The 24,544-nt window shown below is 40.3% G+C and overlaps 1 protein-coding gene across 3 annotated transcripts in view; it reads left to right on the top strand.

Moving 5' to 3' along the window:
- Positions 1-24,544, top strand: part of FBXO16 (F-box protein 16) — a 60,919-nt gene that overhangs the window by 3,389 nt on the left and 32,986 nt on the right. The window contains exons 1-3 of one of the 3 annotated variants that reach the window (XM_031030030.2): positions 1,197-1,359; positions 5,877-6,012; positions 13,723-13,758. In XM_031030030.2, coding sequence (XP_030885890.1) covers positions 5,914-6,012; positions 13,723-13,758 — 135 coding nt within the window. In that variant the 5' untranslated portion in view covers positions 1,197-1,359; positions 5,877-5,913. Of the gene's footprint in view, positions 1-1,196; positions 1,360-5,876; positions 6,013-13,722; positions 13,759-24,544 lie in introns of those variants that run through there. The other 2 variants (XM_031030035.2, XM_031030031.2) reach the window with 2 other exon arrangements.

Below are 24,544 nucleotides of genomic sequence, written 5' to 3'. Positions count from 1 at the left end.
TTTTTTTTTTTAATTTTTATTTTTATTTATTTGAGACAGAGAGAATGAGAGACAGAGAGCATGAGAGGGAGGAGGGTCAGAGGGAGAAGCAGACTCCCTGCCGAGCAAGGAGCCTGATGCGGGACTCGATCCCGGGACTCCAGGATCATGACCTGAGCCGAAGGCAGTCGCTTAACCAACTGAGCCACCCAGGCGCCCCAGACAACCTAGGTTGTAATTTCAATTTGGCCACTTACAGATCCTTTGTTAACTCAAGCAACAATCTCTATGAGCTTCACTCTTCTATTTCAAGTTGGAGATATACAAATGCTGCCTATTTCAAAACTATGAAACGATACAAACATAGGTTTACATTTGTTTAAGTTGGACGAGAGCATATTCTTACCTACTTTAGGAAGCATAAGATAGTGAAGGTTTGGGGGGTTTTTGTTTTGTCTTTTTGTTGTTACTTGCTGCCCATAGGAACTGCTTTGTATTTACCGAAGTAGCTCCGTCTGGAATTTTGAATTTTTGGTTGTTCTCCAGCACGTGTTTATAGTTCTATCACAACAGTTATCAATGTGGGCCTTATATTTGTTATTTACACACTGCATTTTCCAGTCTTTCTCATTAGATCTTTTTTATCCTTGTGTTCTCACTCTGCCCCTTATTACATGGTGGGTGCTCAAGAAATTTAATTAAATTAGACCGGACTGTAAAATTTTCCAAATTTGTAGTTATTCTTATTAAGCCATGCCATCTGCTGGTTCCCTGGTGTATCTGTCAGTCAGCCTGAATTCCCGTTGAAATTCATGTTGAATCATTTGTGAGTTTGTGTGTTGGGCAATTTTCCCACGTCCTTCCACTTCCGGTTGCAGGTGCTATTCTTCCATTGAACCAGTGGCATGTTCTTTTTCCTCCTACCCCGTTTTACCTGTTGGCCACTCTTAAAACCCGGAAAAGTGGAGTTTACATTTCGGAGCCCCGGAATGACCAGAGAACTATAATTGGGCATGCTCAGTAGGTTGCCCTCAGTTGGAACACAAATATGTCTTGAGTGCCTGTCAGTGCTGCTTGTGTTAGGATTGGACACATCTTTCTCCCAGCGTAATATTGGGAGATTGCAGCCCCTTCCACCCTCTTGGCGCTCGGGCTTTTTAATATTATCCGTGTGCCGAATTTTGGAGCCAGCCCTCCCGAACCTCTTGACCAATCAAGAGACCACACATTGTTGCCTAAGAGACCCCGGATGCCAGCGAAAGGATTTATAGGTGGTGATTGGATTACTGGAAGAAGGGTGGGGGCTGGACAGAGGCAAAGAAAAGGCTGCCATGGCAACACCAGCGCTTGAGGCTTGAAGAGGGAGGTGAGCTGAAAGAGGTGAGAGCAGTGGGCAGTGCATGAGAAGGATGGAGACTCTTTTCAGAGCTCCACTCTGAGATCCTCCTGGGCCTCTCGGAAACCTTGTTAGTGCTCCTGGGGATTACATTTTGCTCCGTTTCAAGGGCAGTTAAAGTGCCAGATGCTTCATACTTACGAAATTAACAACAACAATTTATTTCTGTGCCTATCAAACACTAGCTCTTTGTCTTTAGTGTAGCTTTTGCTTTGTTTCTAACTAGTTGAATATAAGATGAATTTGTATTTAAATCTAACCATACCTTGTTTCATGATGATATCATTTCCTTCTCTGATGATACTGCAATGTACAATGTGTGTTGGCAGAGAAACTCAATCCTATTCTGCTCTGTAAATTCCAAATAAAAACCCGATAGTCCTGAGTTTAATTCCAGTGCTCAATTCATAATGTTGTGAGTTTTATCCTACATTTCTATTAGTTTTAATCTTTAAACTGCTTCTTCTCCACTATTGTATTCATTCATTCAGTTGATTTGACAAATATTTGAGCACCAATTATGTAGCAGTGGGATTAGGATTCACGTGAGCAATGTAAGAAAACCACATGAGGAAAGAAGCATCAGAGTTCTGTACTAGTTGTTTTGTACCAAAGTTCAGTGTGTCTGGGCAGATAGTGCATGAAGGGAGAGAGCGGGGGATGAGGCTGAAAAGGTAGATTGAGGTAAATTCATAGTGGACCTAGACTTCCATGCTAAGGACTCTGATTATGTTGTAGCCATCAGAGAGCCTCTGAATGTTTTTGAGCTGAAAAGTGACACAATCAACTGGTCTTTTTTTCTTTTAAGATTTTATTAATTTATTTGAAAGAGAGAGAGAGCATGCACAGGCAGGGGAAGCAGCAGGCAGAGGGAGAGGAAGAAGCAGACACCCCGCCGAGCAGAGAGCCCAACTTGGGCTACATTCCAGGACCCTGGGATCAGCCAAAGGCAGAGGCTTAACCCACTGAACCACCCAGGTGCCCCTCAACTGGTCTTTTAAAAAATATTTCCCTTAGTAGAATGGTGGTTACCAGAGGCTGTGGGGTGAGGGAAATGGGGAGACATTGATCCAAGGGTACAAACTTTCAGTTATAAGATAAGTAAGTTCTGGAGATCTAATGTCCTGCATGGTGACTATAATTAGTAATAATATGTTTTATACTTGAAAACTAGTAAGAGAGTAGTTCCCAAGTGTTCTCACCACACATACACACATACACACACACACACACAAATGGTAACTATGGGAGGTGATGGATGTGTTAAATACTTTGATTGTAATCATTTCACAATGTATACATATATCAAAATATTAAGTTGTACACTGTAAGTATATACATTTTTTTGCAAAAAAAAAAACCCTCTCTAACAGTAGACTGCATGCTCTATTAAAGCAGAGACTCTTATCTTTGTACCCCCTGACACAGGACTAATAGGTCCTTAGTAAAGTCAAATAATGGTTGCAGTGTGAGGAATGGCTCAGAAAATGGGATTGGAGGTTTGTGACCATTGAAACTTTACCAGAGGACCCATCCTAGCTGTGGAACTAGAACCATACATTGAGGATTAGGGCCAAAGACCCTCTTTCTTCCTTTTCTTTTTTTAATATTTTTTATTTTTTTTAAAGATTTTATTTATTTATGAGAGACAGAGCACGAGTGGGGTGAGGAGCAGAGGGAGAACCAGACCCCCCACTAAGCAGAGAGCCCGATGCGGGGCTCGATCCCAGGACCCCGGGATCGTGACCTGGGCCGAAGGCAGACACTCAACCGACTGAGCCACCCAGGCACCCCTTTCTTCCATTTCATTCAGAGAAAAATTAAAGATCAACATTCAAAGACAGCCACTAAGGTGGAAAGAGGTCACACCAAAAACAACAGCAAGCTTATATGTGGAAGGAGAGGAAGACAACTTGCTTTGTCTTGTTGACAGAGTGGGGACAGTTCTTTCTTGTGTATGTTATATAAAAATGTCTGTCTTTGTAGTCGTCCTGAGTGTTTATGCCGTGAACATGTGTGTGCATGCAGATATGTACAGTGCCCATCTTCTGGAATGGAAGGAGGAGGAAAAAACCACAAAAGGATAATGACGAAAGCAAGGGCAGGACAACCGCATTTGAATGCTTCAGCAGGACTGTATTACCAAGAGGGCTGTTTCTCTTGGCCAGCCCCACCCCTGAAAACCAAGCTGATTGAAGAAAGTCTAATTCAAATAATTTCTAACTGTTAGGAACCAGGAAAAAGGAAACATCCAGTGCAGGGCCTTAGGAAAGCCCAAGAGAAGCTACTTTGTCTTAATTCAGAAATTGTGCCTAGCTTGTTTTCTCCACAAACTAGAAAGTTCTCAGCTTATAGCGGGAGTTTTTCACCTGGGGTAAGCAAAATTTTATGTTCATGTGCAGTTTTGTAGGGAAAGGATTCATAGCTTTCATCATGTTCTCAAAGAGTTTTATGGCCCTCAAAAAAAAAAAGATTAAAAACAACAACTGGTTTAAAGAGAGGAAAGATCAGACGTAAATAAGAACAATAAAAAAAAAAAGAAATAACATGATTTTTAACTGGGCAGATCTAGGCTCAGAGACCATGCTTTGTATCTATAATTTGCCCACTCACACGTACTTTTATAGCTGCCAATTAATAATACTGTAATGAAATAATTTCTTATACCTTTTGCAATTTGGCTAAACATGTGTGACTCAGATACTTAGGTGTTAGAGGTTGGGAAGAACGTGAGTGCTGATGTGAGTCCACTTTATACCAGTGGTTTGGTGGCAGTAGGCAACTACCAAGAAGGATTGTGTAATGATGCCCCTGTGGTTTTCAGACATTGGCTTTATCTTCAGCTATAACTCAAACCTGAGAGCGAATATTACCTGTCAAGAGAGAGCCTCAAAGATTTCAGATCTAGCTTTTGGGGGAATCCCATATCAGCCAAAAAGTAATGTGGTTTTTTTTTTTTATTGTCCAATCTTTGCTTCTGTAGAGTAATTTTTGGAGCCCAGAGATCATGCAGGCAAGCCCTGGCTCTCTCAGTCACCATTACCACCTTCTGATATGAAACCCACCTTCAGAGAGGAAGGAAGGCAGAAGCAAGCAGAAACTCTGAGGATGTAATATTGAAACTATCCTCAAATCTGCTTTAAATGTTTTCCACCTTAAAATATTTTGCTATGGCCCTCTAATAGTTTTTTTACAATTTTATTTATTTATTTGAGAGAGAGAGAGCATGAGCAGAGAGAGGGGTAGAAGGAGAGAGAAGCAGACTCTCCACTGAGCAGGGGCTTGACCCTGAGATCATGACCTGAGCTGAAGGCAGATGCTCAACCAACTGAACTACCCAGGTGCCCTCCTCTGATAAGTTTTGAGGCACTCTGTAAAGTTCTAAGAAAGACTGCAGGAAAGTTACTAGTTACTGAGACTGCCCATTTGTCAGGCACTCTGCTGGACCCATTTTCTCCTATCTTTGAAACAGTGGTTGAAGGTAGATGCAGATAGATTGAATGCTCAGATAGACTGAATAATTTGCAAAACATTATATAGCTAGTAAGTTTTAAAGCCAGGATTAAACCTGTATAAAGGTAAAAAGTTTTGTAATTTTTTAATGTAAGCAAATGTAATATTTGCAATGTAAGTAAGCGAAAAGAAGAAATTTACTGCAAGGATATCAGGTGGCTCACAAAAAATGGGCAAGAAAGGACAAGGGGCTTCTGAGGGGTGAGGCAGCAGAAGCAACTTAACAGAGCATCGATGCTATTGTGAACAACCACCTCAGCTGTCAAGTTTAGGATGAGCTAGCGTCAGTCCAACTGGCCTAGCTTGGTCTCATGACCAGGTCTTAGCTGGAGAAGGTGAGGCCACCTTGATTAACCAACCCAGCAGATTCTAAACAATGAGGGGAAAGTAATTCTTCATGGAAATTAAAATGTTTTAATCAAATTAATGTAAACCTATACTGGGCACCTAAAAACAGCACATTTCCCCCGGTAAACTCAAATCTGTCCATCTCTAAGGCTTGGCTTTGTCCATTACATCATTCTACTTCTTAAATATGATGTCAAGCTAGAACCCTTGTTACTTAGATATCACAAAGGGGGGAGGAAGAAAGACACAAGGGACCAGGATGGAGTGCTTTCTATTGCACTGTGATTTTATAAATTAAAAGACTTCTTTCTGGCCATTAGGGTATGTTCTTAGCTAAGAGTGATTTAAATAGACCTGATCTGATTTCTAGTTCCACAACCTACTGTCTGTATAAAGTTAGGCAGGGTGTGTAATGTCAATGAGCCTCATTTTCTTCATCTATAAAATGAGCTAAAACCCACTACCTCACCAGATTGTTATGAGCTTTAATTGAGCATGCGTATAAAGTGCCTGACCTGTAAAATTCTCCCAGTAAATGTTCTCCCCGCCCCCCCAATTCTCTATCTCAATGTACTAAAAGATGGTATGGTGTTAGTATTTTTAGTATTCTGAAGATTATAAGATTCATTTCTTCTGATAGGTATGGTTTTTCTTATGGAAGAATAGTCCGTTATTTCATGATGGCATTTGCACCTCCAAAAAGCATAGATGGTCCCAAAATGCAGACAAAGATGAGTACCTGGACACCTCTAAACCATCAGCTTTTGAATGACCGGGTAAGTGACCAGAGCTATTTTATCAGTTGCATCCGTGCCTTAAAGAAAAAAAAGTATTAAAATCTTAGTTATCAAAATATGAACAGGAATTGTTTAGGATTGTGTAATGGGTTATAATAAAAAGCAAATGGAGAATTTTTTCAAAAACTTTTATTGAGCCCTTGCAATAGACAGAATCCCTGCCCATGATGAAAATGTCTTAGATTTGTTCTTTCCTCTACTGTCACTCCTCCTCTCTCTCATCCCAAATGCCTTTTTTCTTCCATCACTGGTTCTCTGCTGGAACCACCAGGAATGAGAGAGGAGAAGGTAGTCTGTGAGGAGTTCCCAGAAAAAATTTTCTTGCTAGAGTTGCAGTTACTGGATAATGCTTCCCATTTAACCAAATAAAATGAGTAAGTCTCAATTGATTACTCGCATTACTCAGCTTCTCCTAAGAAGTTTATTTCCTACCTGCATTCTGGGAAAGCACTAACAGAATACACCAAAGGATCGCAGAGGTGGGAAGCTGAGTGTCATGCTGGGGTGTGATTGGCTAGCCTCTGGGGATTTCTATTCCTGCTTCAGTTGGGAGCAGAAGTTACCAACAGGTCAGTGAACTCCTATTATCAATACCTATTATAAGGACCACACCTAGTTGTCAGTAAAAAACAATCAACATCAATAAGACTGACTTCATTATCTTGCTCCTACACACCAGTTCCTCCTCCTGGTAAAAGGCACCACTTGACACCAAGTCACTCAAGCCAGAAATTATCCTTCTCCCTGCCAGCTCTGGGTTGGTTTTCCCCAATTTACAAGCTAATAACTTAGCCTGTTACTTATGGCATAGGAGACACTACTGTTTCATAGGAAAACACAAGATTCTTGAATCAGAGACAAAAATCTTTGTTACTCACCGTGCAGCAAGCGGCAGGAGCATCATATTTGCATTGGTCCTCTTTGCCTACCTTGTCCCACAAGACTCCAGAAGGCCCAGAAAAATACTACATACACCATGGGTTTGCATCACAACTGAGGAACAGTGAGCACAGGGAATCCTTTGCTTTTATAGTAAGCAGTAAGAGCCTGCTCTTGGTCCCAAAGGGAGATAGTACCTCATTACCCAAGGTTGCCTTGCTTCAAGGCAAGAAATGGCCCAAGGAAAAAGCAATGGACACCTAGCACTCTTGGCATTCCAAGACATTTAGGAGTATGAGAAGGAGGCTCAGGAAGGTGTGTCTACCAGCACCCCCTCACTTCCACATCCAGTTCATTTTCAAGTTCTAGAAGTCTTCCTCTTCATCTGGGCCCCTTTCCTTCATTCATCTATATGCCTCCAGCTTCACATTATCGGTTCACACCATCATTACCCTTTGCCCGATGCACCGCTGTAACCCCTAACTGGTTTCACTGCCTCTATCCCTACCAGTCCATCTTCTATTCTGGTCCCAGAGTGATTTTTCTAAAATACCAAACTAAAAAAAGAAGAAGAAATAGAATAAAAAAATAAAATACCAAGCTAATCCTTTCATGAGAAATTGATAACAGACTCTGCTCCAAAGAGTAAATTCCAAACCTCTACACCTAGCACAGGGGACCTTTTGTAAGTTGACCTCAGCCAGCCTTTCAATTCCAAACCCTGCCACTGCTTTCCTCCCATCCTAGGTCCGGAACAACTAAGTGGCCTCCAGATGAGCCATAATCTCTCACACCTCCACTCCTTTGTTCCCCTTGTTGCCTCCCCTAAGAGCTAACTCAAATGTCATTTTCTTTGGAAAGCCTTCTCCGGCTTGCTTCTCTTTGCTCTCATCACTGTTTACCCACTTTCCCCCTCGACTGTAATGTGTTAAGAGTTGAGATTCTGTCTCTTCTCTCTATATTTCCAGTGCCTGATAGAGTTCCTGAGGCACAAAAGATAGAGTCAGGGTTCAGCCACCCTCCCTGGGACCTCCTTCACTGAGGCTCCTCTTCTAGTCCCTCCATCCCTCCTTCTTAGTCTGGATTTGACCCTTTGCCTCTACACCGAACAGATATGCTAATCACCCTGGGAAAACAAGAGCATCAGTCCCTACCCCTCCTGTTCAGTACTTTCCTGTTCTACTCCTCTGATGTGAAACACGAGCAATCTTGGGAGAGAGAGAGCAGCGAGTGTAGCGATCAGAATAGTGAGAAATAAAAGGGAGAGAGATTGAAAAGGAAAAGATAAAAGAAGTGAGGAAAGAAGAATGAGACATAGAATAAGAGGAGGGGCCAGGAGAAACAAAAGGAAAGGCAGAGAATGAGAGACAGACGTCTGGCCTTCATCTGGCCCTGAACACAACCAAGTCTGTTGAAAGCCCTTTATATTCAGCTCAACAACTGTTTATTGAGCACCTGTTTGTAAGTGTTCTTGGCACTCCAACAGTTTATATAACAGCTTCTCTGCTTTGCCCCCCTCCCCCTAAAAAAAACTTCGGTGTTTAGTTTTGAAATCTGTTTTCTCCTAGAATTGTGAAGGCTCTACACATATGCAAAAAAGTGACTTGAATTGAAATACCTATTTGTTGGATGCCTTGATTTCAGAGATTTTCTTTGAAAAATTCGAAGTCTTGATCGATTTAGCAGCTAGGGAGAAAAAAAAGTATCTTGATTGCCTGTTGCAGGTTGGTTTACTAGAGAAGCAGACTCTGAGATTAGCATGTAGGGCATCGATTGTGGAGGGCTCTCTGGATTGGCACGAGGGAAGGGAAGGGAAAGAAGGGAGAAGTGGGTGAGGGGAGGAGAGGAGGGGAAGGGAGAAAAGGCCACGGGTTTTGAGGCCTGGCCCTGTAGCCACCAGCCTTTATACTTCCACACTGGGGGCGCCTGGCTGGCTTAGTTGGTGGAACATCTGACTCTTGATCTCAGGGTTGTGAGTTTGAACCCCACGTTGGGTGTAGAGATTACTTAAATAAATAAATAAATAAATAAATAATAGAAAATATACTTCTACACTGACCGTTCAGTAGATGCTAGCTGCCCCATGAAGGGCTTGACCTTGAACAAAGCCGAGCTCTCAAGCTTATGGCTGACAGCCAGCAGCACTCCCCACCAAGTGGGTGAATAAATCCTGGACAGTGCATCACAGCCAGCATTACATTGTCTTATCTTGGTTTTTTAATAGCTTTTGTCTCGAAATGATAATTTCTAGAGATAATATTTATTTTGTTCTTTAGACCTCTCATTTTTTAAAAAGATTTATTGGTTTGAGGGGGGTGCAGAGAGAGAGGGAGAGAGGGAATCTTAAGCAGGCTCTCGGCTGAGCGAGGAGCCTCACCCAGGGCGTGATCCCACAACCCCAAGATCATGACCTGAGCTGAAATCAAGAGTCGGATGTTTAACCAACTGAGCCACCCAGGTGCTCCTAGACCTCTCATTTTTTATCAAAAAGTTATTTTGTGGTTTCATTAGGTTCCAGTTTGGAGTAAAACTATTTTTTTAAAATCTGTGCATGTGTATATACATGTATGTATATGTATAAATGTACATAGATACACATAAAATTTGTATACAGGTATACCAAACTATTTTTTTTAAGTAATCTCTACACCCAATGTGAGGCTTGAGCTCACAACCCTGAGATCAAGAATCACATGCTCTACTGACTGAGCCAGCCAGGTGCCCCAATACCAAACTATTAATAGTGGTTTCCCCAGAAGAGTTGGATGGCATTGGGGGAGGTGGTCCTGTTAGAAGAAAGCTTTCATTTTTTACTTTACATAGTGCAATACAATTTCTAAAATTCCAAATTCGAAAACAATCTAAAAACAATATAAATTAGAGAGAGAACAATAATTCTGGGAATTGAAAATTCTGGTTCCAGATCAATGATAATTTCCTGTATGACTTGAGTAAGTCACCTACTTTCTCTGGGCTTTACCATCCTCCTTTATAAAATAAGTATGTTGGATCAGATTACCTCAGAGGTTGCTTCCAGATCTAACATTCTGACTGTGTAAAAGACATTAAAAATAGACACCAAGGATATAGCTGGTCAGAAGGACTCCATACAATAATTTCAAGGTTTTTTCTATACTTCTAAATAGGGCATGTGTCACCAATGATTGGTATAATTTTGAGGTTCTGTTGTCTGTTTTATTTTTGTCTTCAATTCTATAGTAAAATAGAAAATATGTAACTATTTCAGTCTTAAAAAGGGTCACAGGATTTTTTTTTTAAGTTTTCACTTAAATTCTAGTTAGTTAACATACAGTGTCATATTAGTTTCAGGTGTACAATGTCGTGATTCAATACCTCCATACAACACTCGGTGCTCATCGGTGTACAGGAATTGAACTTCACAGCAGACTTGAAGCAGAGAGATTGAATTCAAATTCAGATGTCTTCAAAGAGAGCACGATCAGCATAGGCAAATGTAACAGATTTCAAAATAACTTGGGCATTATGAATTTTGAGAGGAAGAATGTTTTTAAAGTATGCATTTCTTTGCCATCTAGTGTTTTATTTACTTTTTTAAGATTTTATTTATTTATTTGACACACAGAGAGAGAGAGAGTACAAGCAGAGGGAGGGGCAGGCAGAGAGGGAGAAGCAGACTCCCCAAGGAGCAGGGAGCCCGACATGGGGCTCTGGCCCAGGACCCTGGGATCATAACCTGAGCCAAAGGCAGACGCTTAACCAACTGAGCCACCCAGGCACACCTGCCATCTAGTGTTTTAATTGAAAGTAACCAACATTTCTTTTTCGAGATATAGTACAATACATGTTAAAAGGTGTTCTGAGAAAAAGCACCTTGTTGCCATTAATCAATCATAATTTAGGAGCCCCTAAATGTCTCACTCGTACACTGTAATGATGTCACATGGTGAAATATGTAACTGCACTGTCAACAGACTAAAATAACAACCGTAGGATTTTGACTTAACAGCAGGCTCCAAGTAAACTGTGATATAAACAAACTGCAGTGCTCTGCGAGGAAAGAAGATCCATTTTATATTTCTATTTTGAATCAATACTTTGTTTTCCAGCTCTTTAAGATGACAAACCTGATTGCAAATCTTTGGAATGAAGACTTGCTCCAAACCAGAAAATATAAGACTGACTGAGACCCTGACAAATAATGTGTCCCAAATTCTCTTTCTTACAAGGGTAGAGTCAGAACCAGATCTGAGCTTGTCTATTGGTTTTCCTCTCCCCCCTCACTCCCATCACTTTCTACTTGGGTTTAGTGGCCTTTGTAAGAACTGGATTTGCTTGGACCTGCTTAGACTTGGTCATTGGCCTTCTAAAGACTATTGTTTTAGGGACTCCTGGGTGGCTTAGTTGGTTAAGCATCTGACTTGATTTCAGCTCAGGTCATGGTCTCAGGCCTGTGAGATCTAGCCCCACATTGGGCTCTGCACTGGGCGTGGAGTCTGCTTAAGATTCTCTCTCTCCCTCTGCCTCTGCCCCTCCCCACCCTCCAAAAAAAAAACAAAACAAAAAACTACTGTTTTTGCCTGAGTGACACTCCCCACCTCCCACCCCATTCCTTTCCTGCTACCTTCTCGCTAAAATTCCTCTCCTCTTCAAGTCAATGCCCCTTTGTTTCCAATGCCCCATATTGTCACTGGGCGCCATGATGGTCATCTCATCCTCCTTTTAAAAAGAGGTTGTGGTCTTGGGACCTAACATTTTCTTCTTCCCCCAACAGTTATTGCAAATGTATGGCTGGAAGTCAGGTTAGGGAAGACCATGGTTCTAGTGAGGAACCCAGTACAGAGTTGAGCTGAACAGACAGCCTGGAACCAGTGATTTTTAAAAATTTTTAAATGTAAGCCTTTGGTCCTCTTCTTGTCCTCTCTAAAATAAGGAAATTCAAAAGATCTTAGGGGTTCCTTTTAGCTCTAAAATGCTATGACTTTTGAAACTTTTTTGTTGTTGTTCAATCAGCAGGTGTTTATTGAGGGCCTGCCTTGCAACCTAGACAGATTATAGAGAAAGTGGTTGTAATCCACATGGGAAGATGAAATGACCAGAGACAATGAGAGAGCCATAGCAAACCCTATAAAGCCCACGTGGAGCGTGGGCTATAACTGGAATATGAGTTGGGAGGAGCTAGATCCCCTGGGCATCTGAGAAGTGCTGGTGCTGGTGACTTGGATTGACCAACAGATGATTGATAGGCTTTGGTTAGACAGAGGGCAAGAGTTCAGGAAATATCTGAATCCACATTTTTAAATCTTCTATATTCTATAAGTTCTCTTCTATTTTCATCCAGAAATCCCACGTTTATCTGTGCCATTATTTGAGGGTCCTAATAGCCCAGGTGAAGGTTAATAGGGGGCAGGGGAGAAGGGCATCCTTTTCCTTCTTCTCTAATGTGAGAAAAGTGTCTACCTGTAATGTAGGAGATTCTATGGCCAGGAACAAAACTGATGTTTCACTGGCCTTGAGATTGTTGTTGAACCAATTATTTCAAACCCCCTTTTGTATGCCCTTTCAAACTAGCATTTGAGAGCCTAAAAAAGGAAGGAAAGCATTATCTTGTTGGAAGCATAAAACCAGGGGCGCCTGGGTGGCTCAGTCGTTAAGCGTCTGCCTTTGGCTCAGGTCATGATCCTGGGATCCTGGGATCGAGCCCCACATCGGGCTCTCTGCTCCGTGGGAAGCCTGCTTCTCCCTCTCCCCTCCCCCTGCTTGTGTTCCCTCTCTCGCTGTCTCTCTCTCTGTCAAATAAATAAATAAAATCTTAAAAAAAAAAAAAAAGAAGCATAAAACCAGCTCCTCCTCCATAAAAAGGGAAGAAATGAGCCTTAGCTAGTCTCCAAGTGGGAACATTCTTACAGCGCTAGAGAATTTAGGCAGCGCTAAAAGGAAGGGAAAAACATCAATCCCAATTTTGAAAGCTGACAAGAGGGGCTGAGTGTGGGATTGAGAGAGACATTCGCATCTGTCCATGACTCTCCCTTGCTTCCTCTCTCCATAACTCCCTCCTCTGCCAAACATTCTCCCATCAGTCTCCTTTCCTCATTCATTCAAATACACATATGACTGAGGCTCAGAAAAACATCTCTACACTAATACAGAAATCCACTCACATTGTACCGATACATCCGTAAGGATATTCCTTATCACAACCGATTCATTCAATCCAGCAAACAGGCATACCTGTAATATGCTATGTACTCTACAGTAGAGATGTAACAATGACATGGTGTCTGTGCTAACTAGTATATAATAACAAGCCTATCCAGATAAACACTGAGTTGTAAGCCCAGAGGTACACATACACAAATTTCTAATCCTACAAACATATCAGCGCATGTACACCCATGATATGTGTACACACCGAAATATAAAAAACAGAGCTGCTCATTCATAAATTTCACAGGCTCTCATACTATTGATATTTGGGGGAGGATCCCCACTTTCCTGTTTTTCCTTTGTCCGTTTTTTCATCTCCTTTCAAATTCCAAAATTGGTTTCACTTTGCCATTCCATTCTTTTCTTATTCTTTCCTTTAAAAAAAGCATTGCTTTTTCTTTAAGATGAGTTATTCCACATGGATAAACTGAGAAAAACGATATCATCTCCAAGTTAAAAATAAGTAAAGTACCCTCTCAGGAATGAAATCTGTCTTTTTATACTTGATTCGTATAATGAAAGACTGTCAATTTTTATTTATTGATAGTTTAATGATATCTTTCTTATAATGGGTATTTTGAACCATGAAATATAAAATCATTCCATTCTTTTTATTTATTGTAGGTATTTGAAGAAAGAAGAGCTCTGCTTGGAAAATGGGTAACCATTTAAAATATAGTTACTTCTCTATTATGTCACATTATCATAGAGCCCAAAGAATTCAGTTTGAACATAAAGTAATAAGTGATCACTCATTGCCTGAGAAATTTGACTGGTACTCTCTGTATGTATCAATAACAGTTCTATACTCACAAAATAGCATTCTGTCTCTCACGAAGTAGGGTTTATAAAGGGGAGTTGGATCTGAGATGACAGCTTGGTAACTAGCACAGTTCATCCACTGGGCTACTTAGCATCCTTCTATACCCTTCTACCTATACTTAAATTTCCAAAGGAAAACTGTAACAACTTTATGCTTTTATTTAACAAGACACAACTATCCTCTACACAACTGAAAGCATCCTCACCCTTTCCTCAAAGGAGACACAAAGTCCCAGTGATCATTGTCCTTCCCTGGGTCATGATTAGTCTCTGAGCTGTGTTGACTACTCATCAAATTCCTCTATGGCCCCACCTGTCTCTACCACCCAAGAGAATTGAAAATATATGGTCATGCAAAAATGTGTACATGAATGTTAATAGCAGCATTAATCATAATAGTCAAAACATGTAAACACCCAAATATCCATCAACTGAAGAATGGATAAACACAAAGTGGTCTATCCATACAATGGAATATTATTCAGCCTTAAAAAGGAAGGAAATTCTGATACAAGCTACAATATGGATGAACTCTGAAGGCAATACGCTAAGTGAAATAAGCCAGACGCAAAAGGACAACAATTGTATGATTCCATTTATATGAGGTACCTAGAGTAGTCAAATTCATAGAGACAGAAAGTAGAATAGAGATTACCAAGGGATATGGAATTATTATTTAATAGGTACAGAGTTTCAGTTTGAGAGGATGAGAAAGTTCTGGAGGTGGATGGGGGGATGGTTGTGCAATAGTATGAATGTACTTAACGCCCTTGAACTGTACACTTAAAAATGGTTAAAATGGTACATTTTATGTTACATATGTTTTACTAAAATTTTTAAAAGGTAAGAAAATTTTAAAAGGTAAGAGAAAGAAATAAAGTACTGATACATGCTATAACATGGATAAACCTTAAAAATAATCCGCTAATTGAGGGGCGCCTGGGTGGCTCAGTCGGTTAAGTGTCTGCCTTTGGTTCAGGTCATGATCCCAGGGTCCTGGGACCTGGGTGGCTCAGTCAGTTAAGCATCTGCCTTTGGCTCAGGTCAATGTCTCAGTGTCCTGGGATGGAGCCCCACCTTGGGCTCCCTGCTCAGCAGGGAGTCTGCTTTTCCCTCTCCCTGTGCCTCTGCCCCTCCCCCACTCATGAGCGCACGTGCACCCTCTCTCTCTCTCAAATAAATCAATAAAATCTTGGGGCACCCGGGTGGCTCAGTTGTTAAGCATCTGCCTTCGGCTCAGGTCATGATCCTGGGGTCCCAGGATCGAGCCCCACATCTGGCTCCCTGCTCAGCGGGAGGCCTGTTTCTCCCTCTCCCACTCCCCCTGCTTGTGTTCCCTCTCTTGCTGTGTCTCTCTCTCTCTCTCTCTGTCAAATAAATAAATAAAATCTTTTAAAATAAATAAATAAATAACTAAAATCTTTTTAAAAAATAATACGCTAAATGAAAGAAACTAGACACAGAGGCCAAATATCACATGATCCCATTTGTACGAAATGTCCAGAATAGGCAAATCCATAGAGACACAAAATAGATTACTGGTTTCGGGTGCCTGGGTGGCTCAGTTGGTTAAGCGACTGCCTTCGGCTCAGGTCATGATCCCGGAGTCCTGGGATCGAGTCCCACGTTGGGCTCCCAGCTCAGCAGGGAGCCCGCTTCTCCCTCTGACCCTATCCCCTCTCATGCTGTTTCTCTCTCTCTGTCAAATAAATAAATAAACAAAATCTTTAAAAAAAAAAATAGATTACTGGTTTCCAGGGGCTGGGGGATTGATGGTAATGGGTATAAGATTTCTTCTGGGGGATAATGAAAATGTTCTGGAATTAGATAGCAGTGATGGCTATACAACCTTCTGATTATTCTAAAAACCACTGAATTGTATATGACATGTGAACTATATCTTAGTTTTAAAAAGAAATCAGGATTACTTTTTAAAAAAAACTGTAGGGCGGGTGCCTGGGTGGCTCAGATGGTTAAGCGTCTGCCTTCGGCTCAGGTCATGATCCCAGGGTCCTGGGATCGAGTCCCGCATTAGGCTCCCTGCTCTTTGGGAGCCTGCTTCTCCCTCTGCCTCTCTCTCTCTCTCTGTCTCTCATGAATAAATAAATAAAATCTTTAAAAAAAAAAAACAAAACTGTAGGGCGCCTGGGTGGCTGTACTCAGAGAAAAATTACAATCTGATATACACATATCAGAAAATAAGAAAGCCTGGGGCGCCTGGGTGGCTCAGTCGTTAAGCGTCTGCCTTCGGCTCAGGTCATGATCCCAGGGTCCTGGGATCGAGTCCCACATCGGGCTCCCTGCTCAGCAGAGAGCCTGCTTCTCCCTCTCCCTCTGCCCCTGCTTGTGTTCCCTCTCTCGCTGTGTTTCTCTCTCTGTCAAATAAATAAATAAAATTAAAAAAATAAAAATAAAATAAATAAATAAATAAAACTGTACTTAGATTCCTTAACTCTTGTTATGTGTAATCAACTTGAAATATCCCATCTTTAAAGCATATAGTCAACGCTTTTTCCTTAAGGGAACATCTCTGACCTGGAATGTAACAGTGGACAGGACGCCCTTTCCTAGGAGTTTCAGTAACTAAGTGTCTTAGAGAAGTTTGGGCTTCTGTAACAAAATACACATCAACTGGGTGGCTTATAAGCAACAGAAATTTATCTCTCATCGTTATAGAGGCTGGGAAGTCCAAGATCAGGGCGTGGGCAGATTTGGTGTCTGGGGATATCCCATTTTCTGGTTCATAGATGGCAGTCTTTTCGTTGTGTCCTCGCATAGCAGATGGGGAGAGGGAGCTCTCTGGGGTCTCTTCTATAAGGACACTAATCCCATTCATGAGGGCTTCACCCTCTTGACCTAACTCCCTCCCAAAGCACCCCCCTCCTAGTACCATCACCTTGTGGGTTAGGTTTCAACGTATGAATTTTGGGGGGATACATTCAGTCTGTTGCACTAAGATTAATATAAAATACTATTTTTTTAAGTTATTATTATTTTTTTTTTGACAGAGAGAGTGTTAGTGAGAGCAGGAACACAAGCAGGGGGAGTGGCGGAGGGAGAGAGAGGAGCAGGGAGCCCTATGTGGGGCCCAATCTCAGGACCCTGGGATCATGACCTGAGCCGAAGGCAGATGCTTAACGACTGAGTCACCCAGGTGTCCCTAAAATACTATTTCTTAATGTTCTTGGTTGTCTTAGTTGGTCACTAGTTCTTTTTTGTGCTGGCCTATAAGCTCCAGTCTAGGATATTTGTTACCTAAGTAAGTTTTTAAAAAATTATATACATAGTATATCTGGAAGGATGCACAAGAAAAGGGGCAACATTGGTTTCCCCCAGGGAGAACTGTGAGTCTGGGACAGGGTGGAAGGGACTCCTTTAGCTGAATAGCCTTTTGTACCTTTTGATTTTTTTAATCATGTGACTGTATTATCTAAAAAAATTTTATAAAGTAAATATAAAAATTAAGAAATGAAAAATATCAAAAATTTAAAATCTAGCTGAGTTTTTCTCAAATCCTATTTATATTTCTAAACTAACTTTATATCTGTTACCAAAAACTTAAAAAGAGACTTATTTAGAATGACTGTTTTTACACTACCATTCCACATACTATCAGTGGAAACCCCTAATTAATGTAACCAAGGCCAGTGTTCAGCCAGTAGTTGGGGTGACCAACTTTTCATTGGTTGGTGGCATTAACAGCTGTTAAGTATTTTTTATATCATCCTGTAAAAAATTCAAGGTCTTTACACTTTGTAAAGATCTTGCTTATTCTTTTCTTTTACCAAAGCTAATAGAAATATATTTGCAAAGATCACTAATTATCTCTCTTCTCCAATAGACTAATTTACAGAGGGAAAGACATGGTTCTATATCTTGCTCCTTACACATTCTTTAACACTACGAGGCATTTAATAAATGCTTTCTAAATGAATAAATGATATTGGTTTTTCTCTTTGTCCCACAACAAATTTATTCCTTAAATTCACTATATCATATGGTAGTCTATATATCAGCACAAAAGCCACATGAATTGTTTAAGGGGCATATTTCCAATTTGCCTTATTTAATTTTCTCTCTCCATTTTAGTTTTTATTATTTTTTCTTTTTTTAAGATTTTATTTATTCATTTGACAGAGATGGCGCAAGCACAAGCAGGTGGAGTGGCAGGCAGAGGGAGAGGGAGAAGCAAGCTCCCAGCCGGCTGAGCAGAAAGCCGCAGGCAGGGCTGGATCCCAGGACCCCAGGATCATGACCCGAGCTGAAGGCAGACACTCAACTGACTGAGCCACCCAGGAACTCCCACATTTTAGTTTTTAGATTTTTTTTTGTTTATTTTCAGGAACACCATAACAGGTTGATAACATAAGAAATACACTTCCAAGAAAAGAAAGGAGAAATAAGTATACAACTTCTTTTACTTAGCATTACTTGGGCTATTCATTGTAGGGATCAAGTATCAGTTGAAGGCTCAATCTTGTATTAGAAGTAAAGTCATTTTTTAAAATAATCTGGACATTGTGAAGTAAGATATAATATGAAATCTATCCAATGATAGGTAGTCCAAAAGATATTTGGCCATAGAATGTCATTTTTGTTTATACATTAGCACATGGTCTTGTCTGATTGTCTGTACAGTAACAAACAAAATAATTAAGAGAAACTGAAAAGCTCCTCTACTTTCCAGTTCCATGCTACTAGTTAATCCCTTATCTCTTAAATCTTCTCTGCCCTTCAATCCCTGTTAGAAAAGGCAATTGCCTCCTAAGAAAAACAACTCCCAGAACAACAGCAGAAATATTTTAGTTGAAAAGAAAGCATCTCAAACTTTTTCTCACCTTCTGTGTTGTTAACAGAAATAATAATGGGGGCATCTAGCTGGCTCTGTTGGTAGAGCATGCAACTCTTGATCTCAGGGTTGTGGGTTCAATCCCCACATTGGGTATAGAGATTACTTAAAAATAAAGTATAGGGGCACCTGGGTGGCTTAGTCAATTAAGCGTCTGCCCTCAGCTCAGGTCATAATCCCAGGGTCCTGGGATCGAGCCCCGCTTGGGCTCCCTGCTCAACGGAGAGCTTGCTTCTCCCTCTCCCTCTCCCACTCCCCCTCACTGTCTCTCTCTCTCTCTCTGTCAAATAAAATAAATAAAATCTTAAAAAAATAAAGTATAAAAAAATAATAGTGTTATTTGAAAAAAGTAGAAAGCATTACTTTTAATTTGCTGGCAACAACCATAATCAGAGCTAAAATTCAAAAGAGAAGCAGGAGAAAATATTTTGCAAGTTGCATGATAGGTAAAGATTAATATCTAGGATTATAAAGAGTTCCTACAAATCAGTAAGAAAAATACAAACCCCCCTCTGGAATAAGGAGCTAACAGAAGAATGAGAAATATACAAAAATATATAAATGGCCAATAAACATATAAAATATGATCTGTTTCACTAAAATTAGAGAAATACAAATTAAAACAATGAGATTCCCAACCCCTCCTTTTGCCTATGTGACAAAATTGAGGAGCTAGGTAATATCCTATGTAAGTAAGGATTTATTGGAGAGTAGGAGGATATGCATAAACACAGTTGGAGGGACTGTCAAATGGTAAAGACTTTTTTTTTTTTTTTAAAGATTTTATTTATTTGACAGAGAGAGACACAGCGAGAGAGGGAACACAAGCAGGGGGAATGGGAGAGGGAGAAGCAGGCTTCCCGCTGAGCAGGGAGCCCGATGCGGGGCTTGATCCCAGGACCCCGGGATCATGACCTGAGCCGAAGGCAGACGCTTAACAACTGAGCCACCCAGGCGCTCCAGATGGTAAAGACTTTTTTTTTTTTTTAAATTTTTTAAAGATTTTATTTATTTGAGAGAGAGAGAATGAGAGAGAGAGCATGAGAGGGGGGAGGGTCACAGGAAGAAGCAGACTCCCCGCTGAGCAGGGAGTCCGATGCGGGACTCGATCCCTGGACTCCAGGATCACGACCTGAGCCAAAGGTAGTCGCTTAACCAACTGAAGCCACCCAGGTGCCCGATGGTAAAGACTTTTAAAAGACAATTTGACAAGATTGATTAAAGTTTTAAATGCAAATGTCCTTTGAACCTGTAACTCCACTTCTATTTATCTGTACTAGAGAAATATTTACATAGCACATGAAAAGGCATGTTTCAGAATACTGCAGTTGGGTTTTGTTTTTTGTTTTTTGGTTTTTTTGGTATTGTAAATGGTGTCGGTAATAAATTGAATAAATAGATTGTGGTATAGCTGTGATGAAGGAATGAATAAAAAAATGAATATGCCATGAATGAATGAGAAAACAATATGCTCTGGGTTCTTTACATATCAGGTCATTTATGGCTATATTTTGTTTGTTTTTTAAACTGCTGCACAGTATCCTACAGGATGGGTATACTCTTTAATTTATTTAACCGTTTCCTTATTGATGGCTCTATGTGTATGCTCATGCATAGAAATGCATAACTTTAAATTGTGGGGATGCCTGGGTGGCTCAGTCGTTAAGCGTCTGCCTTCAGCTCAGGTCATGATCCCAGGGTCCTGGGATCGAGCCCCGCGTCGGGCTCCCTGCTCCGCAGGAAGCCTGCTTCTCCCTCTCCCACTCCTCCTGCTTGTGTTCCCTCTCTCGCTGTGTCTCTCTCTGTCAAATAAATAAATAAAATCTTTAAAAAAAAAAAAACAAACAAACTTTAAATTGTGCACCAAATTGTGCATAGTGTCCATCTGGAGGATGGAATGAGATTGGATGGGGAAGAGCAGTCACAGAGGATTTTCATGTTTAATTGTATATGTACCTTTTTGAAACTTTTAAATAATAGTATGTTTATACTTTAATGTGAAAGTCAGTTTTTGATAATAGGACTCAGAAATTCAACCAGAGGGATGCCTGGGTGGCTCAGTCGGTTGTGTCTGCCTTTGGCTCAGGTCATGACCCCAGGGTCTTGGGATCAAGTCCTGCATCTGTCTCTCTGCTCAGCGGGGAGCCTCTTTCTTCCTCTGCCCCTCCCCCAACTTGTTATCTCAATCTCTTTCTCTCTTGCTCTCTTGCTCAAATAAATAAATAAAATCTTAAAAAAAAGCAACTCAACCAGATTGAGATAAATAACCAATAAGCAAACAATAACAAGCCTTCCTCTTCATCTTGTCCCTCACTCGCTGTGAACTTTTCCTTGCCAGTCGGAGTGAGATAAGTGGAACCCGAAGTCTCTAGCAACTGTCCTCACTTCCTGCAACTGCAGTAAAAATCCTTGGAACAACTACTCCAAACATAGGATTTTCACAGTTCTATTGAGTCCTGAAAGCCCTATAAAAAGGCATTAAAATAATTATAAAATATAATCATATCATAATTGTGATATAACATAGCATAATACAATTGATATAATATAATATTTTTAAAAAGGAACTAACTGTAAAGGGAGGTACCGTAAGTGATACCAGGATGGAAGAATGGTCCTAGCTCCTCCCCAAATCTCACATCTTGGATTCCTGGCTACTATGTTTTGGGTATTTTTACTTGAAAGGTGATGGGAGAGATGTAGGAGATTATTGAATTCCTGGACAGTTAACTCTTCCCCGGATTATTTACTTTTTGGATTATTCCTAGCACCTTTTAAATTCCAAAGGGATTTTCCCCAACCGTGAAACATTCTTCTGAGTCATCAACCCACCTTCAATTGGTAGGAGTTCAAGGAATGCAAATTCATTTTCTATTAGCCTAAACAAACACAATTAGAAAGGAAAAATCCCTGAGGCAAAGAACACCTATCAAAGCCAGATATAAATTACCTTTTGACCACGGTAATCAGGGAAATAAATGAGAAACCAACGTAATTATCTTTTTAATCTCTAGAGGAAAATGTTTTAATGTTTTCTTTTATAGATTTCTTAAGCATTTTATAATCCTAGGTTCTTTTATATTCATTTTAAATCACTGTTCTTCAACCTGAGCTCATTCTCTTTGTGGGCAGCAATGAAAGTAAATGAGCTAACCTCAGTCATTCTAAATGTGCTTCCCATCCTTGCCAATGCACGGACATGATAATCTTATGCTTTTTAATTTAATTTAATTGTTTGCATATATATTCTTTTCACACTGATTTATTATTCTTAACATCACTTTGATATTTTATAATGATAGCTACCATGTCTACAATGAGGCATGCACCTTATTAAGAATTTTATACATATAGCAGGGCGCCTGGGTGGCTCAGCCGTTAAGTGTCTGCCTTCGGCTAAGGTCATAATCCCAGAGTTCTGGGATCGAGCCCTGCATCAGGCTCCCTGCTTAGTGGGAAGCCTGCTTCTCCCTTTCCCACTCCCCCTGCTTGTGTTCCCTCTCTCACTGTTTCTCTCTGTCAAATAAATAAATAAGATCTTTAAAAAAAAAAGAATTTTATACATATATTATTTCATTTAATCCTCACAACAACCCTACAATTTAGATATAATTATTCTTAATGTATAAATGAGGAAATTGAGAAGTTGTTAGTGGTGGAACTGGGATTTAGTGATTTATTTTTAAAAAGTATTAGAAATAATAGAATACTGTATGTGAGACTTCCAATGGCCTCATTCCCAAATCCACCATCAATCTGTAATGTCATACTTTCTCTTATCATGTTGAGATATTACAGTTTGCATAGCTGATTCTCTATTGTTAGGCATTTTTGGTTATTTCTGATTTCTTACAGTGATAATAATATCACATGAAAATTTTTTTGTAACCGTAATCATCCTGGGTCCCCATGTAGCTCAGTTTCTACAGAACCACAGAGCACTGCCTAAAAGTAATTTTAAAATGAATTCCAATTTTCATTTCGTGTTTTTAAAGAAAAATCACAGCAGAACCAGTTTAAAACTCTTGACAGTATTTATCAGGTCTCCCTTTGTTAAATAACAGAAATTCAACTGAGTAATTTAAAAGACTAAATTGACTCTGTTGATCAATTTGTGAATCAGGTAGCATCCTATCTAGTAAATAGAAAGGAGCTCTGTTGAGCTACAGAAAAGGACAGGTTTTGAAAGGTAGAGAGAACCTAACAATGGAAATTATTAGCAAAGAACACATTGTTTTAGGTAAGGTTGCTTTCCTAAGGGGAATGGAAGGAGTCTGTTGGTAAATTTCCTAGTGCTGACTAGGAAATTCCATGTTGACTGGTTAAAGGTTATATTCCTGGGAGATATATAATACTACAATTAGGTTAGTATTAAATCTTGGTTTGCTAACATGGGGCCCTTAACATAAATGACTCCATTTTGGACTATGGTTTTCTTTTTAATACCTTCCTTCGTTCCTCAGTTCTCTCACAGTCTCTAATTACTGTCGAGGCAATGGCATTCTGAACCCCCAAACTCCCAACAAGCCAAAAACCTAACTGCTTTTCTCTCTCTTCACACTTCCCCCTTGGCTCTTGATTTTATAGATCAGTGTGGTTTCTCTGGCATGGTTCTTCCCCTGGCCCAAGTCATTCTGCTCTGGCTTCTCTCTTCATTCTAATAATCCATCCCAAAAGGAAAGAAAACCCCCATTGTGAGAGCTGGAAATATGAATTGTGCAGAAATAGGGAGAGGAGAAATCAGGAAACACTCGCACATGAATAGATTTTATTCATTTATTTGTACGTTGAGGTTTTGGGTTTTTCTTCCCTGCCACGAGCCCACTATCAAGGCCCCTACATGAGTTGTGTCTTTCCACAACGTCAGAATTCCAAACTCAATGACATGTTACTGTGCATTTAACTTGGCTTCATACACAACACACAAAACAAAGTACCATACAAAATCACACAACAGAGAAGCTATAACAAGGGGCAAGAAGTTACTGAACCAAATGCGAGGTCAGTCCCTGAACGCACAATTGAGGTAAGGCCTCGGTCCAGTCTAGGTCAGCTCTCAGCTCATACTGCTTATTATGTTCAAGCAGTGGAGAATCTCTCTGATGTTTAAGATCAATCAGGCAAGGCCTTCGGTCAGTACAGTCAAGTGGAAGGCTCAGTGTCTGCAGAGTCTGACAGTCTGCTGCAGAAATCCTCTGTTTAAAGGAGTTTAATCAGTCTGGGGCCTTTGCAAGACTCTCCTGGTTCTAGTGATTATCAGCTCTTGGTTCTTCCAGGTTCTCCAGCCTTACTGATTATCAGTTCTTAGTACTGCCAGTCTGTGCTGGTTTTAGTGATATCTGGTCTCAGCTGCAACATCCTTGGCTGCTTACGTCCCTGCTTGACATGAGTGACTCCATCTTGCTCGCTACATCCCCCCCTTGAATAATAGTTTCTAAACTGAGATTCCTGGATCATGAAATAGATCTATAATAGTGAATAGTTTTGATCAAGAAGTCTTCTTGCCAATTAAAAAAATACATCATATGACTATAATGAAGTTGACTTGTCATGCTTTATATGCCTTGTTAGGTAGTCAGTGTATTTTATGATTACAACTAAAGTTCCTTATAAAATTCTCACTAGCTTATGACAACCATAGAAAATATCTATATGTGAAATGCAATAGTATACAAAATACAGGTCGCTCTAAACTTTCCTATTTTTCTTCTCTAAAATGGGCTAAGGAAAAAAAGAGAGGTTTAGACCTCCAGTAAAGTGGCTCATTCGATTGGT

This window comes from Leptonychotes weddellii, chromosome 2, assembly GCF_054177405.1.
Source record: "Leptonychotes weddellii isolate Sample4059 chromosome 2, ASM5417740v2, whole genome shotgun sequence".
Taxonomy (NCBI): domain Eukaryota; kingdom Metazoa; phylum Chordata; class Mammalia; order Carnivora; family Phocidae; genus Leptonychotes; species Leptonychotes weddellii.
Note: the sequence above shows the minus strand (reverse complement) of the source record. Positions and strands in the feature narration are given on the sequence as shown.